Below are 17,331 nucleotides of genomic sequence, written 5' to 3'. Positions count from 1 at the left end.
CGAGCTGCCGGCCCCGTGCTGGAGGGATGGCGAGGAGGAGGAGGAGGAACACAGCGGCAGCCCTGGGCGCCAGACCGTGGCACGGGCAGGAGAGGGCGGCGGGGTGTGGGGATGGCGGCGGGTGCCGCGGGTGCTGACGTCCCCTCTGTCTCGCAGGCTGCGGCGGGAGCTGAGCTGACTTCGCCAGTGGCTGGAGCCAGAACGTGCTGGTAAGGCATCTCCGACAGCCCGGGGAGGGGGGGACCAGGCTGCTTCGCTGAATGAACCCACCCGGGAGAAGGGAAAACCTCCCAGCCCCCTGATCTCGGGTACTGGGTGCTCTGGAACAGCCGGATTTGGCCCTTGAGCATCTGGGGGGTGGGTAGGGTGCTGGGAGCAAGAGCAAAAGGCAGAGCCCTCGCTTCATCCTTCCCACCCCCTGGCGCTCCCCACAAGAGCTGAGGCCTCGCAACTTGGCACCGCAGTGGTTTGCGATACGCTGCCGGCGCTGACCCCCCCGGGAGCGGAAAGCAGGGGAGTTCCTGCAGGCTGCGACGTGCCCGGGGTGCTAATCCCCGCCGCAGGAAAGCTGCCGCCTCGCATCAGTCGGAGGCGAGCACCGGGAATGCTGGCCATGCTCCAGCCTGCCGCTGGAAACCTTGGGAAGGGAAGCCCTGCCGAAAGCCAAGGCACCGGCCAGGACGGGGAGCAGTGCTGGGCCCCCCGCCATCCCAGCGCTGTCGGCTGCGAGAAGCATGGGAGCAGGGAAATACGCTGCCGTGCTGTGTATGGCTGGATGTTGGTGTCTCTGAGCGTCCCTGCAGCCTGTTACACGTAGAAATACCGTGCGTTAGACATAAATACAGCACAGCTGCTGGCAGGGGTTTTTTTTTTGCAATCTGGCCGCTGTGATGCTGTCCCACAGCTCCCAGTGACGCCGCTGGGGCGTGCTGGGAGCCAGGCGGTGCATTCACCCACTTCCTTCTCTGCCCCTCGGCCCTGGGGGGGTTTTGTCGCCGGCTCTGCCGGAGGCAGGGGGGTCTCTCCCCATGGCGTGTGGGCCCTTTTTCCCCCCCAGGACCTGAGTGCACAGCACATTCCTGCCATCGTTAATAACTTCTCTGCGGGGCTCTTGCACAACCCCCTGCATCCTCCCAGGGCAATCTGCACCCTTTCCTCACTGGTGGCTGCAGGGGGTTTCTTGGGACCCCCTGCCCTCCCTGGGGGCAGGTGGGGAATGTCATCCCCGGGGCCGCCGGGGGGCTAAAGCCACACAGTCACATTGGCTGAGTTACCTGTGACTCGGAGTGGGGATGGTGCAAGGGTGCCAGTACCTCTGGGCACATTTTGGGGTTGCCAGATGACGTTTTGCACTAGCCCAGTCAAAATTGGTGCGTGCTGGTGTGTAGGTGCAAAGCTGTTTGCAACAGGAGAGCTCGGAGCGGGGCTTGCTCCTCTGCAGCCCGTTCCCCAGAGGACCACGGGCTCGTGCCTCCTCCTCTTCCTCCTCCTCTCCCATCTTCGGCTGCTGCAGCTCAGGTCCCAGCGAGCAGCACAGACCCAGCAAAGCCCTTGCCGAGGAGGGTTAGCCCTCAGGCGTGAGCTGGGAGCTTGTGATGTGTGTTTTGAGAGCTCTCCCTCCCCAAAACCGCTGCGCAAGGAGGGATGAATTCATGGTCCCCAGGGTCCCCGGCCGGGACACGCCTGGAGGATGCATGTCCTGTCCCTGCAGGCTGACGGCTGGGAAGGCGAGGGCTGCTTTGGGGACATTGGGGAAGTGCCTGGGGGGGGACCCAACCTGCCCTGTCTGTGCTCTGCTCCTGGCTAATCTCCGGGCATAGTGACTATTTTATACTCGTTTTCTCTCAGCGCGCTGATAAATCAGTTGCTGACCCAGGTTAGCCAGGCTGGCAGCCCCGCAGGGTGCACTCAGGGGACACTTGTGTCCCCAAAGTGCTGCTAAATCCGCCGCCCCGGCCGGGGTGTTTTCCTGCCTGGGGAAGTGCTGCTTCCAGGGGAAACTCTGAGCGGCTGCGCCCCTTGCTCACGGTCGCGTGGGCAGTCACAAGCCGGGCGGTCACAGCCCCGCCATACCCCCGCTTTCCTCCCCACGCTGCCGCTGCCATCCCGGGAATACCAGCGGGTGCCGGAGCCCTGGGCAGAGGTGAGCAAAGGGCTGGCGGGGGGACGGGGAGGTTTGCTTTCCTTAGCGGTGGGGGCTTTTTCTCCTCTTTCTTAAGGTCCTGCTTTCCTCCCACAGTTCTGCTTTAGCATCTTCTGCACCCGGGGTTTAAAAGTCCATTTATTTACGGGACAGACCCCCTTCCCTTTGCCGCGGGCTCTGCCTCTGGGTTGCTCTTGGTGATGATTTGTGAGTGCAAAGCTTAGATTTGACCTTCCTTTGCTCCGAGGCCCCCAAAGCCTGGCACAGATCTGCGTGGGCCAAGCCCCGTGGCAGATAAAGGCATCGCTCCCTCCTCATGGTCTGCACCTGTAGGAGGAGGGACGGCTCCGCTCCCTGCCGGAATGGCTGCCACAGCTGTACCCAGCCCAAAAAATCAGTTTATTCCAGCTCCCAAGCCCTGGCAGGGTCTGATCCCACCAGCGCGGTTGCAGCTGAAGCAAACCTGCATGGAAGCGGGACAGGGGATGCTGCCGGTCATCCGTGCGATTTGGGAGCTGGAAAAACAGTAGGTGGAAGTTGGGTCTTTTGGAAAATAAACCCCCATGGTCAGGCAGAGCCCTTGCTGTGGGGAGGGGAGCTGGGAGGGGAGCAGGGCTTGTGCCAGGCACCCCTAAACGGGAGGCGGTGGGCTCTGGCCCACCGACGTCGGGGCTGTGGGGGCTGCTGGAGCTGCCCTGTGGCTCTGACCCGGCTCAGGGGGGCTCGGCCCGAGCTTCTCTCGGAAGCCGGGTTAGAAAAACCATCTGTTGGGTGAGGCTGAGCCCTCGGCAAAGCCTCACAGGAGGCTGCATCCAGCTCCTCGCCCCGCGGGCAGCGGCTGCCTCCTCTGCTCCTTCCCTGCTTGGTTGTTCTTATCAGAGATACTCTCCTCCCTGGTTGTCTCCACCTCCCTTTTCCCTCCTGCCATGGGTGATCTAGCATATTTCCTTCCATAGCTTCAGGACACTGCTGGGTATCCTGCCATCTTTGGAGACTGCAAATAATTCCCTTCCTTCATTTATATCATTACCTTGAAGGTATTTATAGAGCGTGATCTTGAGTGGAAAGGAAGGCATGACTATATATAAAGCTGAGATCCCTTGGTCCTTAGCTGCTAACAGCCTGAAACTGCTCCTGATTTAAACTTTTATCCCATTTGCTGCACATTTTGGACTTCACAGGAACATCCCGAGTGTTTAAATCCCCACCCTGAGCAAGCAGAGTGATGCAGCTATGGGTTCTCCAAACTTCTGCCGTCTGAGTAATCCAAACTCGTGAATATTTGGATCTTGTCTTGTCGTGTCCGTGCCCTGGTAGAAGCCCTCGCGTTGGGAGGAAATGTGGCTGTATGGGATGCTGAGCTACACCCCACGGCAGGTTCCTGGCCCTGGAGCATCCGCAGTCGCCTTCCCGAGTACCGGTCCAGGCTCCGCGCTCGGCATCCTCGCTCCCACGGCTGAGCGTGCTTCCCTCCGCTCCCAAAGCTCCCTGGCAGCTCCACTCCCGGCGTCGCGCTGGCTGCTGCGGCCACGCGGGAGGTGGCTCGGCTTTAATGAGGGGCGATGCTGTCCCAGGGCAAGGGCAGGATGGCCAGACTTTCCGGCAGCTGATGCTTGAACAGACTCCAGAAGTTGTTTTGTTTCCTAGTGGGCAGGCGTCTGTCGCACAAGCCCTGGAAGGCAGCTTAATAATAATAATAATGATGATAATAATAATAGCAATAACAAAAGAAGCCCTATGCATGTGTGTCTGTCGCCTGCAGCCCGGGACCATGGGGAGCAGCAAGAGCAAGCCCAAAGACCCCAGCCAGCGCCGGCGCAGCCTGGAGCCCACCGATAACACCCACCACGGGGGCTACCCGGCCTCGCAGACACCCAGCAAGGCGGCCGCTCCCGATGCCCATCGCACTCCCAGCCGCTCCTTCGGGACCATGGCTGCCGAGTCCAAGCTCTTTGGAGGCTTCAACACCTCCGACACGGTCACCTCGCCGCAGCGTGCCGGGGCGCTGGCTGGTCGGTGTGGGCTGGGGCTTGGTGGGGCAGGGGGGGTTCGTCAGTTGGGTCTTGGTGGGTTTGGTTCCAGCTCCTTCTTGTGATGATGGGGTCTCCTGCTTTTGAGGGACTCAGCTGGAGCTGGAAAACAGTAGGTGGAGGTTGGGTCTTTTGGAAAATAAGGCGCCATGGTCAGGCAAAGCCCTCGCCATGGGGAAGGGAGCTGGGAGGGGAGCAGAGCTTGTGCCAGGCACCCCTAAACGGGAGGTGGTGGGAGGATGGTGGGAGAGGAGGGCCCCTGGTGAGGGGCACCCAGTGCCGTGCCATGGCAGCACTGGTGGCTGTGCCCATCCTGAGTGGTCTCTGTCGCAGGTGGAGTCACCACCTTCGTGGCCCTCTACGACTATGAGTCTCGGACCGAAACAGACTTGTCCTTCAAGAAGGGAGAGCGCCTGCAGATTGTCAACAACACGTGAGTGTCCCTGTCCCTGCAGCCAAGCCCACATGGGTGAGCTGCCACCTTCCTCCCTCCCGCGGAGCCCCCGAGCCCGGCCCCGGCAGGGCCAGCTCTCCCCGGGGACGGGTGCTCAAAGAGGAATGTGCCAAAACTCACATGGACGCAATGACTTGTCCGAGGACATCAGTGCTGGAGACAATCATTTGCCTTCTCCCGCGTCCTCCTGGCCCTGTTCCTGGTCACCGTTGCCTTGCAGCCTTGTCACCAAGCCACCTCTGCTTGCTGGCCAGTCCATGCCCTCCAGTGTGGGGCTGTGTCCCCGCCGGTCTCCTGTCGCCATGAGCCTCAGCTCCCTCTCGTTTGCCTGGACACACCTCCTCAACTTCACGGGTGCTTTCCCCTGGGCTTGCACGGTGTCTCTGATCTCAGCTTCTCTCTTGACTCTTTTTTTCTCTCCTCTGTGCCACGCTGTCGTTTAGGAGAAAAGTGGATGTCAGGTGTGTATGGCAGATTTTTACTACTTTTATTATTATTAACAATCTTACCCGATAAAAGCCTGTCTGCTGCCCACACTAGGGCAAGGTTGGGTGGAGCGGGGGCTGGGAAGAGATGGTTGCTCGATGTTTTTGTGGTCGGTTGGGTTTGTCCTCCTGTTCAACGGGGGCAGAGCAGGGAGCCCCTTCCCGTGATGGGGAGCTGCTCCATCCAGAGCTGTGTCTCCACCCAGGAGCTCTGAACCTGGCCCGCTTTCCTTGTCTGCACCTGCCACCCCTCTGCAGTCCCTTTTCAGTTGTCTGTCTTCTCCCTCCTGGCCTTTTTTGCATTGATTGTTGCATTTTTTAATTTTATTTTTATATTTTTTGTGAGTGGCTCAGGGTGCTTAAGCACTTCCTTTAGGAGCCTGCCTCCCGCGTGTTTGCTCTCCATCCTGGTCGTAGCAGCACCCCCATGGCTTGCTGCGTAGAGCAGGGCAGTGTGACCAGCTGGAAAATGCTACTGAACATGGTCCTGTATTAAACCCACGTGTGGTCTGTGCTGGCACGCATGGTCTGCAGCATCCTTCGGCTGTCCCCAGCGCTGCCATGAGGTCCCTGGGGTCCGCAGCTCCCGCTGGCCCCTCCGCTGCTGCCTCCAACCTGGGCACCCAAAACAGCTTTGCAAAGTCAAAGGGTGGAACGATGAGGGAACATCCCAGGGCTGATATTTCTCCTGCAGCGGTCAGGCAACGTTGCACAAACATGTTTTTGGTCTGATCCGTGTTCCTCTTGTTCCAACACTGTTTGCTAATGGCGATTCATTTAATCAATGAAGTCCAGGATGCGCAGGGCTTCAGCACTGCAGGAAAAGCCTGAATTTGGGGAGTTTGGTGCTTCTTGCTTTCACAGCCTTGGCAGCGTACTAGCCCCAGGCTTGGGTTCTGGTTTGGGCTGTTACAAAGTGAGCTCTGCCCGTTGCGGGTCCAGATTGTGTCCATGTATGAGGGTTTGTTTCTTTATGCCTTAAGCCTAAGCTGGTGAGGGGTCTGGAGGACAAACCCTATGAAGAACGACTGAGGGAGCTGGGGTTGTTTAGCCTGGAGAAGAGGGGGCTAAGGGGAGACCTTATCACCCTCTACAACTACCTGAAAGGAGGTTGTAGAGAGATGGGGGCTGACCTCTTCTCCCTGGTGACAAGTGATAGGACGAGAGGAAACGGGTTCAAGTTACGTCAGGGGAGGTTTAGATTGGATATTAGGAAACATTTTTTCACTGAAAGGGTTATTAAACATTGGAATAGGCTGCCCAGGGAGGTGGTGGATTCACCATCCCTGGAGGTGTTTAAAAAAAGGGTAGATGGGGCACTTAGGGACATGGTTTAGAAGTGGCTTTTGTCAGGGTAGGTTAAAGGTTGGACTCGATGATCTTAAAGGTCCCTTCCAACCTCAGCAATTCTATGATTCTGTGATTCTAAGCCCCTTCTGGGGTTTCCACACTTCTTTTCCTCTTCTGCTGTTGTTTGGCAAAGGCTTGGTCAGAGGGAAGGGTCAGGGTGTGATGGGCTCTGCAGCATCCTGGGGAGCAAAAGGCCTTTTTTTTGGCGATGGCGGTCCATCGGTGGAGGGTGCAGGATCTAGCTGCTGACCTTCCCGGTGACTGCTGCAGCTGCATGGGGGGGATATCCACAGGGAGGGGGGTGGTGGAGAAATCTGTGCAGTTTGTGTGGTGCTCAGGGGGGTAAATCTCTCTTCTTGCTGAATGCCCAGAGGTGCTCGGACGGTCCGGGAGCAGCTCGGGCTGCCGCGCTTTGGGAACGACAAAAGGCAGGCAGCGATGTCCCCTTCCTCTGGCTCCCAGAGGGGGCACAGTTGGTGCCCTGGGGCTGTGGGGAGGGTGTTTGGGGTCAGCCCAGGCGCAGCAGGAGCACATGGACATGAGGATGACCGGCCACCAGTGGCTTTGCAGGGTGGCTTCGGGTTTCGGCTGCTCTAACGGGGCTGGGGTTGCGCAGGGCGAGAGGAGAAGCCCCCGCATCACTCACCTCCCTGCTCCCGCATCCCAGTAAAGCTCCAGCTGTCTCCAGGGACCCTCGGCCTCCCAGATGGGGCCAAATCCACCCACCCCAGTGCAGAAGGGCTCCCGTGGTACCATTTCCAGCAGGAGGAGGTCTCCTCCCAGCCAGCTGGCAGCCAGCAGGGATGCGGTGGGGTATTTTGGGTAAGATTGTGCAGGGAATTGTTGAAATGCTTTGTTTTGATGATGGTGATTATTTTTTTTTTTTTTCCCCCGCTGAGACATTTTTGGAATAGTTTGTTTTTGCCGAATTCCCAGCTTGCAGCCCAAGCTGGAATAAAGCCACAAGTCAAAAGCTGGGCATTTCTCAAGCGGATGTTTTCTCCGGTCCCGTGGGAAAGGAGCCCAACCATCCTCCCGTCCCCTTCGGAGCCGCCCCAGTAAAGGTGACTGGGGCAGCAGCTCCGGCTGGGGAGCCCAAGCTACCTGACACAAGATGCAGCGGGACTGGGAGAAGTTAGAATACAAACTGGGGCTACTGTGAAGCTGGGGACTGGCTCTGGGCAGGCAGCAGGGCCTGGCTGTGTGGTTGGGAGAAGATGACCAGAGGGTCCTCGCCTTCCCCAGCCCTGCTGGCACCAGCATGAGGAGCCAGGGGCTGTGTCCGGCTTCTCCCAGGCGCTTCGAAGCATCACTGGTTTAGCTGGGACAGGCAAAAAGTCACAAGCTGCTGGTGTGTCTGGAGCGAGGATGGAAGTTTACAGGTCTGCAGGGGTCTGGATGTGGTCTGTTGGATCTTGCAGTGGTGATTGAGGTTATTAAGGTATTTCTGTAAAGTGTTTGTGGAGGTCATCCTGCCAAGTTCTTGCGTCCTTGCAGGGCTGTTCCCACGGATCTGCAGTTTTCCTGTAGCCTCGTCTCCCTCGTGGTCAGGATAAATTAGGTGACTTCGTCTTTGATGGGCGAGAAGATGCAGGTGGCAGGAGGAAGTCCTGCTGTCTGCGGGGAAGGGGAAGCCACCTCCCACCGTCCCCTTGTTCTTCTCTATTTATTGTCCCTTCCTGCCCCATCCTGTGCGGGACCCTGCGGGGAGGGGGCAGAGCAGTGAGAAGGCGCCCGCACCCTGCCAGCTCCTGGGGACATCCTTGTGGCCGCCGTGCCCAGGGAAGGAGGGACAGCAGGTCAGCCCTGGGTTTCTGGGGACAGCGTGGGGGCTCCTGCAGGGCAGAGCCGTGCTCAGGGCCGTGGGGCCAGCGCAGCGGGTGTGCGTGGCTCTGTGCGAGCAGTCGTAGCCCTTGCTGGGACTGGGGGAAGCTGGTGGTCAGGGGCTGTGGCCGTGCAGGGTGCCCATCCCGGGGCTGGAGGTGATGTGCCCAGGCTGGATGGAGCCCGCTGCATCCAGGCTGGGCATCACTCCCCCTCTGCCCTCAAATCTCAGCCTTGTCCTGTTGCTTTTCTGCAGCCTGTATTTAACAAATGCTTTCTCTTGGGTTTTCCTGGTGCTTTTTTTTCATCACTACCATCATGCTGTGGCTTTTCCCCGTTTCCTCCCCCTCGCCTGTCGCTCCCCGCTGCCCTCGGATCCCCAGTACCCCTCCAGCTCCAGCCAGACCCCGTTCGCATTCAGGTGGCTCCGAAGGTGTTTTGGCTCGCCGGCTGCCCTGCCCCATTTAAGTTTAAAGCATCCCATATGCGGATGGATGGGTGGCCCCAATACCGAGAGCTTGCCCAGAGGGAGCCACTGGCAGGAGCTGGCAGCAGGAGTCCTGGGGGCTGCGGGGCTGGGGGCTGTGGGGGCTGCACCCCTTCCTGGCCGGGCTCTGCGGACAGGAGAGGGTCCGGCCAGGGGGCTCCTGGCTTCACACTGAGTGTGTTTTGGTTCTCTTGCAGGGAAGGTGACTGGTGGCTGGCTCATTCCCTCACTACAGGACAGACGGGCTACATCCCCAGTAACTATGTCGCGCCCTCAGACTCCATCCAGGCTGAAGAGTAATTGCCATCTTTGAGACAGTTTAAAGACGAGCGATAGCAAATGCACCCCGAGCGCTCCACCCTCCCCCTGCCCCTCTCCCGGGCAAAACTCGCAAGGCCTCCGGGTTTTTTCCTTTTTGTTATTTTTCCCTTTTGAATTTGCACACCCCATAAGCGTTTTCCAGCCTTTCTATAAGGCCCATAAAGCGCGGAGGTGCGGCGTGCTTGCGCGGTGGAGGGATGAGCGGTGGCGTAGCAGGAGCTGATGCTTTGGGTCTGGTTTTTACTCCTCTGCACGGACACACATCCATGCCTGAGGATGCTGCCGGTTCCGCCTCTGCAGATCAGGCTGAGCACGGAGGCGGCTGTCACACAGGGAGAGCAGGCAGGGGCAAAGCTGGCCATAAGTCCAAGAGCAGGAGGTGCCAGCCACGTCCCCACAGCCTGTCCCCAGCCAGTGGCATGGCATCCACCCCCAGCAAGAGCTCGGGGGGCTTCAGGGGTCCCCAGAGCCTCTCATTTGGGGAGGTTTTTGGAGTGAAAGTGTTATGTAGTCCATGGTTGCTCCTCGCGTGATGCCCAGCCCGGGGTGTACAGGGACATGGTGCACCCGGGGGTGCCTGAGCCTGGAGACGCAGCCCGTGGTCTCCAAAACCTGCAGCAGAGGGGGGCTGGGGCTGAGCTCCCAGCTTGGACAGGCAATGGAGTCAGGGGGGCGAGTGCTGGGTGCTGAGCCGCTGACTTGCTCTTGCAGGTGGTATTTTGGGAAGATCACCCGCCGGGAATCCGAGCGGCTGCTGCTCAACCCCGAAAACCCCCGAGGAACCTTCTTGGTCCGGGAGAGTGAGACCACGAAAGGTGAGTGGGGGGTGGGGGGGCATCCGCACAGGGACCCCGGTCCCCTCGGTCATTCTGCGTGGTCCCGGTTCCCCCAGCTTAGGTGCACGGGGAGGAAGAAAGAGAAAAGAGTCGTTCGTCCCTTGTAGGCAGGAGCCGATGTTTGGGGTCGATGAGCGATGCGCCTCGGCACGGGGAGCATCCTGGGGTCTCCCCTGCCAGTGCTGGTCCCCAGGGAGCAGGAGCTGATGCACCAGTTAAATCCCTGGTGACATCTCTGTGCCGAACGCACCGTTACAGCAGTGAGCCCACAGGGCTGGAGAGACACGGCCCTTCCAAGAGATGGTTCAGCTCATGGCAGGGTGGGAGCCGGGTGCCCCACCAGCTCTGGCAGGACCACCAAGCAGGATGCTCTATTTGCCTGGTTTGGGGTTTTCTTTTACACCCCCAGGTAGACGTCTTTTGTTTTTTCCTGGTCCCTATATAGTGGCAAAATCTTGAACACGTGCTTCCTGGGCAACCAGGCAGAGGCACTGATGAATCTTTAGGTTCTTCTTTCAAGTCTAACAACTCGATGCCTGTTGTGTACCTCCTGAAAGTGCAAGTTGTGATCTTCGCGGTTTGGCTGCCTGAGGATGCTATTTCTTACCTGGAAACGTGGTTTAGTTTGGCTCCAAATGCACCTTTGGGAAAAGATCCTTGATGTTCCTTTCTGTTTTGATGTCACTGTTTATTTTATTCTGGTGGAAACAGCTCGTTGAAGCAGTGGCGTAAATCTTCCCTTTGGTTATTTGGGGCCCCAGCAGCGCGGTGTTGCTCTCGTGTGGGCCGAGCAGAGACACGCACCCGAAGTGATGCCCACGGTGGGATTTGTCGAGGAGGGAACTGGGCCCACCAGCCCCTTGGCTCCCCTCTGAGATGCCGAGATGTTGGAGTTGTGGCCCAGCCTGCCTCCTGTCTGGTCCTCTCCCCTGCTTCAGCATCCCCTCTTTGCCATGTTCATCCCTTTGCCCCGGGGGCTGCTCACCTTCCTGCCTGCTGGGACCCGCCAAACCCAGCGGGGTCTCTTCCTCGGTGCCAGCCTGCGGGGGGGACACAGTCCGTGGGGACGCTGTGGGGAGCACCCATCTGCGGTGCATCTCCCCCACAACCCCTCTGTCCTGCCCGCAGGTGCCTACTGCCTCTCCGTCTCGGACTTCGACAACGCCAAGGGGCTCAACGTGAAGCACTACAAGATCCGCAAGTTGGACAGTGGCGGCTTCTACATCACCTCCCGCACCCAGTTCAACAGCCTGCAGCAGCTGGTGGCCTATTACTCCAGTGGGTAGCCACTTGGGGTCCCCTTGGGGTCTGGGTGACACCCTGGGTGCTGTGCCTGCCCTTGCTGCTGGGCGGGCTGCAAACCAGTTGGGGGGGACCCTGGTGAAAAGCTGGTTTTAGGGAAGAGGGTGAGGGTTTGGGTACGGGTCCCCGAGGTGTTTTGCTGGGAAGATGTGGGGTAAAGACATCACGTGCCGAAATGCCCAAGTGTCACCCTGGTGGTGTCCCCTCCTGCACTAGAACACGCCGACGGCTTGTGCCACCGTCTCACCAATGTCTGCCCCACGTCCAAGCCCCAGACCCAAGGTCTTGCCAAGGATGCCTGGGAGATCCCCCGGGAATCGCTGCGGCTGGAGGTCAAGCTGGGACAGGGCTGCTTCGGAGAGGTGTGGATGGGTAAGGACTGCTCCCACCCTGCTGTCCCCCCGGTGTCACCACCTGCCTCCTCTCCCCAGCCATCTGCAGTTGCCCGGAACCTGCAGTGGGGTAGGGGAGCAGGTGAGGGACACGGCCATGTGCTCCATAAATGCGTCCTGTGCCACAGGGACCTGGAATGGCACCACCCGGGTGGCAATCAAGACGCTGAAGCCCGGCACCATGTCCCCGGAGGCCTTCCTGCAGGAAGCCCAAGTCATGAAGAAGCTCCGGCATGAGAAGTTGGTTCAGCTCTACGCTGTGGTTTCGGAGGAGCCCATTTATATCGTCACCGAGTACATGAGCAAGGGTGAGCGCAGGAGGGATACTGGGGGGGCGGCTGAGGGACTCTGCTCCTCCGGATTGCCATGACCATGGTCTTCCTCGCAGGGAGCCTCCTGGACTTCCTGAAGGGTGAGATGGGCAAGTACCTGCGGCTGCCCCAGCTCGTGGATATGGCAGCTCAGGTGGGTTTGCGCATCCCCGGGCCTCCTGCATCCCCCTGCAAGGGCACAGGCTGCCCGAGCACCTCGCTGGGCTGTCGTGGCTGTCGGGTGGCAGGGTGGTGGGGTGCTCCACAGCCTCGCTTGGCTTGGGTTAGGTGCTGCCGTCCCCGCTGGGTGCTCAGCTGGAGCTGGGTTGCAGTCAGGGACCATCATTTCGCCCATTCCTGTTGCTGCCCGCTCTCCCTGGCCAGCAAACCTGCATCTCCTTGGGTTTTCCTGAGCAACCAGCTGCTCCCACATCCCGGGTTAGGTCCCACTGCGGAGCCATTCCTCTCAGTGGTGCCAGGCACTCCTGGGGGACCCTTGTGTCACCCCGCCAGCCTCAATGCCCCATGTCCCGGTCCCCACAGATCGCATCTGGCATGGCTTATGTGGAAAGGATGAACTATGTCCACCGGGACCTGCGGGCAGCCAACATCCTCGTGGGGGAGAACCTGGTGTGCAAAGTGGCTGACTTCGGCTTGGCACGGCTCATCGAGGACAACGAGTACACCGCTCGGCAAGGTGCGTGCCCGGGGCTGCCGGCACCGTGCCCAGGCAGGTGGCACCAGAGCAATGGCCACTCCGTGGTCCCCGGTCCCCAGGGGCGTGCGTTGCATCTGGAGCCAGCACATGGGGGTCCTGGAGGCACTCACAGCCCATGTGCCCTCGGGTACCCTGGGGCCAGGAGCAGCCCCTCACCCTCCCTCTCCATCCAGGTGCGAAGTTCCCCATCAAGTGGACGGCCCCCGAAGCTGCTCTGTACGGCAGGTTTACCATCAAGTCTGATGTCTGGTCCTTCGGCATCCTCTTGACCGAGCTGACCACCAAGGGCAGAGTGCCGTACCCAGGTAAGAGCTGGCACCTGACAGCAGATACCCCATCACGGTGCCCCAGGGCCAGCCACCCTCGCCCAGCCCTCACTCCTGGCACTCTGTGGCCCCCAGAGCCATCTTTGTGGAGGAGCAAACTGGTGCAAAGTTTCTCCTGCTATTTGGGCAGAGAGGGTGGGCTCAGGAGTGAGCTGCCGCTGCCCAGTTTGAGTCCTGCCCTCCCAGGGCGAGCAGAGCCTGGCTGGGATGCAAGGTCACAGCCACCCTGTCCCACTTTGGTCTCCAAGTAAGGTGATGGGATGGCGGGGACGAGTGCTGTTGGGCTGGGGGGTCCCTCTTTCCCTGCGTCAAGTCACTGGGGTTGCCTGTAAGGCTCGTCCCAGGGTGATGCCCTCGGTCTCCCGTCCGGGAAAGGCAGGGTGCAGGATCTGGCCTATCTCTCACTCGGCGCTGTGTCTCTGCCCGCACACAGGGATGGTGAACCGGGAGGTGCTGGACCAGGTGGAGCGGGGATACCGCATGCCCTGCCCGCCCGAGTGCCCCGAGTCCCTGCACGACCTCATGTGCCAGTGCTGGCGGAAGGACCCGGAGGAGCGACCCACCTTCGAGTACCTGCAGGCTTTCCTGGAGGACTACTTCACCTCGACAGAGCCCCAGTACCAGCCCGGCGAGAACCTATAGACCCGGAGCTGCTCCTGGCACCAGGGACGCCGCCGTCCTCGCCGCGGGACGCCGAGGGCTGGCCTCCCCACCGAGGGGCCGGTTTTTGCGGAGCAGCCCCGGAGCAGGATGGGGCATTGCCTCCAGATGCGGCCAGGGGAGGTGCTGGGTCCCCCCATCACTCATTAAGACTTCTGGCCTGTGTTTAATGAAGCGGCACCGTCCCGTTGGCAAGAGGAGCCTGCGGGCACCAGCGGAGCCGTCTCAGGAGGGCGAGCGGAGCATCTCCCGACAAGAGACTTGGCTTTTGGGATACCTTTCCCCCCCCACCCAGCAGCTCTGGGGTGAGCTCAGAGGAATTGGAGGGCAGCACCCCCCACCTCGAACACGTGGCCCTGGCCTTCTACACCCCGTCTCTAAATCAGCACAAATTTCCCTGCCCCTTCGCCCTCCCCGCTGTCCCCCTCGGCTCCGGTTCTCCCGAAGGTGCTGGCAGAGACATTTCACCAAGCCTTGGCTGGTTCAGATGGGACGATGTGCTGGGTGGTGGTGCCAGCGTGGGGTGATGACAGGATGCTGGCGGTGCCCCTTCCTCGGGCATCCCTCCAGCCTCGCCGTGGCAGGGCTCTGAGCCGTGCTAGTGGGCGCCAGGAGCATGAAACGTGGCTGCTCCTGGCTCCGGTGGCCGTCACCATCCCGTAGGTGCACATTCGAGTCTTCCAGCTGCGTCTGTCCCTCCAGGGGACCAGTCCTGTCTCTCCTGAGAGCGGCACCCAGGGGTGCCAGCAGAGCCCTCGCCCTGCCTGTGGCCAGTCCTGGTCTTCCAGCTGGCCCCCTGAAAGTGCACCACAGATCCCCCCAGCCACCCCCCCAGCAGCTCTACCACCAGCTTTCCCACCAGCAGAGTCCCATGGGATAGCCCTGCCACCAAATCTGGTGGCACCACAGGGCTCAGGAGAATGGCACGGGTGGTTGTTCAGGGTGTGGGAGCATTTTGGGGGACATACTCGTCTTTCACAGATGCTTTTGTCCACCAGGTACGTTTTTAGCTGCCTTCCCCCCCTCTCCCTCACGTCTCGGCTGCCGGGCTGTGTTCCCCACGTGGTGGGAGCATCCCCAGCCATGGACTGTCGTCCTGAAGGAGAGTCCTGGGAAGCACTGTGCCACACGGGAGACACTTGAATTCTCATCTCCCCCCTTGCTGGCTCCCAAAGCTCTCAGCCACGTTTCGGCGGTGGGGGTTATCTGTGCCCAGCCTCTGCACTCTCCCGCCCGGCGCCTGCCTTGTACATAGCCCTCGAGCGGCCCCTGCACCCTCCCAAACGTTGAATTAGTTGCATGTGCTGTTTTTCTCCCCCCCTGAGGCTGTACCCAGCTGGAAAACCTTCGCCGTGGTGGTTTACGAGGCTTCACTCCCTCACCTCTCGGGTCCCAGCCACGACCTGGGGGCTCTTTGGATGCTCTCCTGGACCAGGGGTGGGATGAGACTGGAGAATGCTGTGGGGCAGTGATGCGGCAGTGCAAGGGTGCCTTCAGGAAGGACCTGGAGAAGGGGAGCCAGCGGCTTTGCCCACCTCTCGGTCCTCAGGCTGTGGTTTTTCTTGGCCTCCCTATGGCTTGTGGGATGGGGTTTCCCTCCGGCACAGCCTCCCTGCAGGCAGCAGACCCAAACCACCTCTCCCCAGCCCCCGCCGTGGTGCTGGTGTCCTGTCAAAGCTGGGTGGGAGCTGAACAGGGGCAGGGGGGTGGCCAAAACCCCCTTTCCTACCCAAATCCCCATCGGAGCAGGGCCCGGGCACGCTGCTGCCTCCCACTCGCTGCCGCAGCTCCCTGGCTGCTTATTTATGAACCGAGTGCTCACTTGGTTGGTCGGTGGCTCCTTTTTAATGAGTAAAACCTTCAAAATCATCTTGAACGGGCTCTTCAGTGATATGGAGAGATCCTGCCTTTGCTGGCTTGGAGAACAGCGATTGGTTTAATGGATTTTTTTTTTTAAATCATTTTGGGACTCGGAGCCTTTTCTTCCCCCCCACCCCTGTTCCTAGCAGATTTGCTGTGCCTGCAGGGGACAGGGACTCTCCAAACCTCGATGTTTTGGGTCTTTCCATGTTTGCATCCCTGGGATGGGTGGCTGCCATGTCCCCGTCGGTGCTGCCAGAGAAGCCCCGTCCTGCAGCAGCCGGTCCGAGGGGTGGCCTGTGCCATAGCTCTGCCTAAATTATACAAAATCCCCACAACCCCCCCAGGAGAAACCTCTTAAAACTGTAACGTGTGGAAGCCAGATTTGATCCAAAAGCTGGGGAGAGAGAAGGCAAGAGCACATGTTGAGGTTTGGCCTTTGGTTTTCTGCAGCACGTAGAGGGTCTTGCATGAGCGCAGCGGGACGGGAACGGGCTTAACCCGGCGGTTTCTGGCTCTTTCGGGCAAGCAGCGGAGCAGGAACACAGCCTTGGCACAAGGAACACCCCAGGCTGGCTTAATTCCCCATGGCTTTTGGCAAGCACTGACAAAGGAGACGTGCTGGGGACATTTCAGGGCAGAAGATGGCGAAGTGATCCCGGAGGAACCTCCCTGCACGGGGCTGGGGCTGTGTGTCCGCGTGTCCGCCGTGTGTCCATCCCTGTGTCCATGCAGCAGTGCTGGTGGGACCCAGCATCTCCAGATTCACCGCTGCAGCCATCATGACCCGGAGGCCCCGGGGACCGAGAACCCCTCCTCCATCACCGTTGTCATCTGCCAATTTATTTTTTAAGCCAATAAACTCCAGAGGGGGAGCCCCCACCTAAGGATGCTCTTTGGCTTCCCGGGGTCAATAACGCCCTACAAATTATTCTCCTCTGCTGTTATCATTTTTTTAAACAGTGTTTTGTAAGATCTCCAACCGACTATGCAGAGAACGTGTGGATCTGTGTCTCTCTCCCCAGCTCCCCTCTCCGCCCCCCACCTGCCTTTTTCAGTGTCAAAGTAAAATATTTAGCTTTTTTTTTTTTTTTTGGATAATAATAAAACTTTGGGAAAAAAAACCTGAGAAGGTCCAGCTTTGTGGGTGGTGGTGGTGGGGGGGTGGAGATGCTTTGAAACTCTGATGTTGGTGTAAATACTTTGCAATTTGATAATTAAATACAAACAGACCTCACAAAAAAAGAAAAAAAGAAAAAGGTGTAGCTCGTGTATGAGAGGATTTCTTAGCATCCCTGTTAACAGGAGCTGATGGTTCCTGGGGCACATGCAATGTCCATGTGTGGCTTCTGGTGCTTCAGAGGCATTTTCTGGCGGATGCTTCTGGGATCTGGTGCTGCTTCTGTCCTGCTGGAGCCATTCCTGTGTCCCCATGTGGGCTCGTGGTCCAGCGCAGCCCCAGCACCTGCTCTTGCAAGAGGAGCCTCTTCCATCATGTCCCTCCTGCTCCAAGAGCCAGGGACAGATGGCTGCTGGTGGTGGGTGAGTTCCCTGTGCCCAGACCGCTCCGGTGGGGAATCGTGGCCATGGTGGGTACAGAATCAGGCTGGCGTGCTCTGAGCTGAGGTGGGATGCAGCCTGAACCGCTGGTGGGATCCCAGCTGTTGCTGATGCCGAGCAGAGGGCTGTGGCACACACCGCCGGCACGTGGCATTAGCCATGAGGGACCCCACAGACTCCTCTGCTGCCTCCATCACTGCTTCCCAGCCTCTGCATGCTGGGACACCCCCACACAGGGAGCGCTGACCCCCGCGGGGCTGTGAGGGACATGG

General features: G+C 59.7%; 1 protein-coding gene across 3 annotated transcripts in view; it reads left to right on the top strand.

The window, feature by feature from the left end:
• Positions 1–16,970, top strand: part of SRC (SRC proto-oncogene, non-receptor tyrosine kinase) — a 31,554-nt gene extending 14,584 nt beyond the window's left edge. Inside the window, exons 2-14 of one of the 3 annotated variants that reach the window (XM_074605014.1) lie at positions 157–209; positions 3,906–4,155; positions 4,507–4,606; positions 5,071–5,088; positions 8,971–9,069; positions 9,806–9,909; positions 11,059–11,208; positions 11,449–11,604; positions 11,753–11,932; positions 12,013–12,089; positions 12,479–12,632; positions 12,827–12,958; positions 13,413–16,970. In XM_074605014.1, coding sequence (XP_074461115.1) covers positions 3,915–4,155; positions 4,507–4,606; positions 5,071–5,088; positions 8,971–9,069; positions 9,806–9,909; positions 11,059–11,208; positions 11,449–11,604; positions 11,753–11,932; positions 12,013–12,089; positions 12,479–12,632; positions 12,827–12,958; positions 13,413–13,621 — 1,620 coding nt within the window. In that variant the 5' untranslated portion in view covers positions 157–209; positions 3,906–3,914 and the 3' untranslated portion in view covers positions 13,622–16,970. Of the gene's footprint in view, positions 1–156; positions 210–2,874; positions 4,156–4,506; positions 4,607–5,070; positions 5,089–8,970; positions 9,070–9,805; positions 9,910–11,058; positions 11,209–11,448; positions 11,605–11,752; positions 11,933–12,012; positions 12,090–12,478; positions 12,633–12,826; positions 12,959–13,412 lie in introns of those variants that run through there. The other 2 variants (XM_074605012.1, XM_074605013.1) reach the window with 2 other exon arrangements.
• The last annotated feature ends 361 nt before the right edge of the window (positions 16,971–17,331 follow it).

This window comes from Larus michahellis, chromosome 12 (genome assembly GCF_964199755.1).
Source record: "Larus michahellis chromosome 12, bLarMic1.1, whole genome shotgun sequence".
Lineage (NCBI taxonomy): Eukaryota > Metazoa > Chordata > Aves > Charadriiformes > Laridae > Larus > Larus michahellis.
Note: the sequence above shows the minus strand (reverse complement) of the source record. Positions and strands in the feature narration are given on the sequence as shown.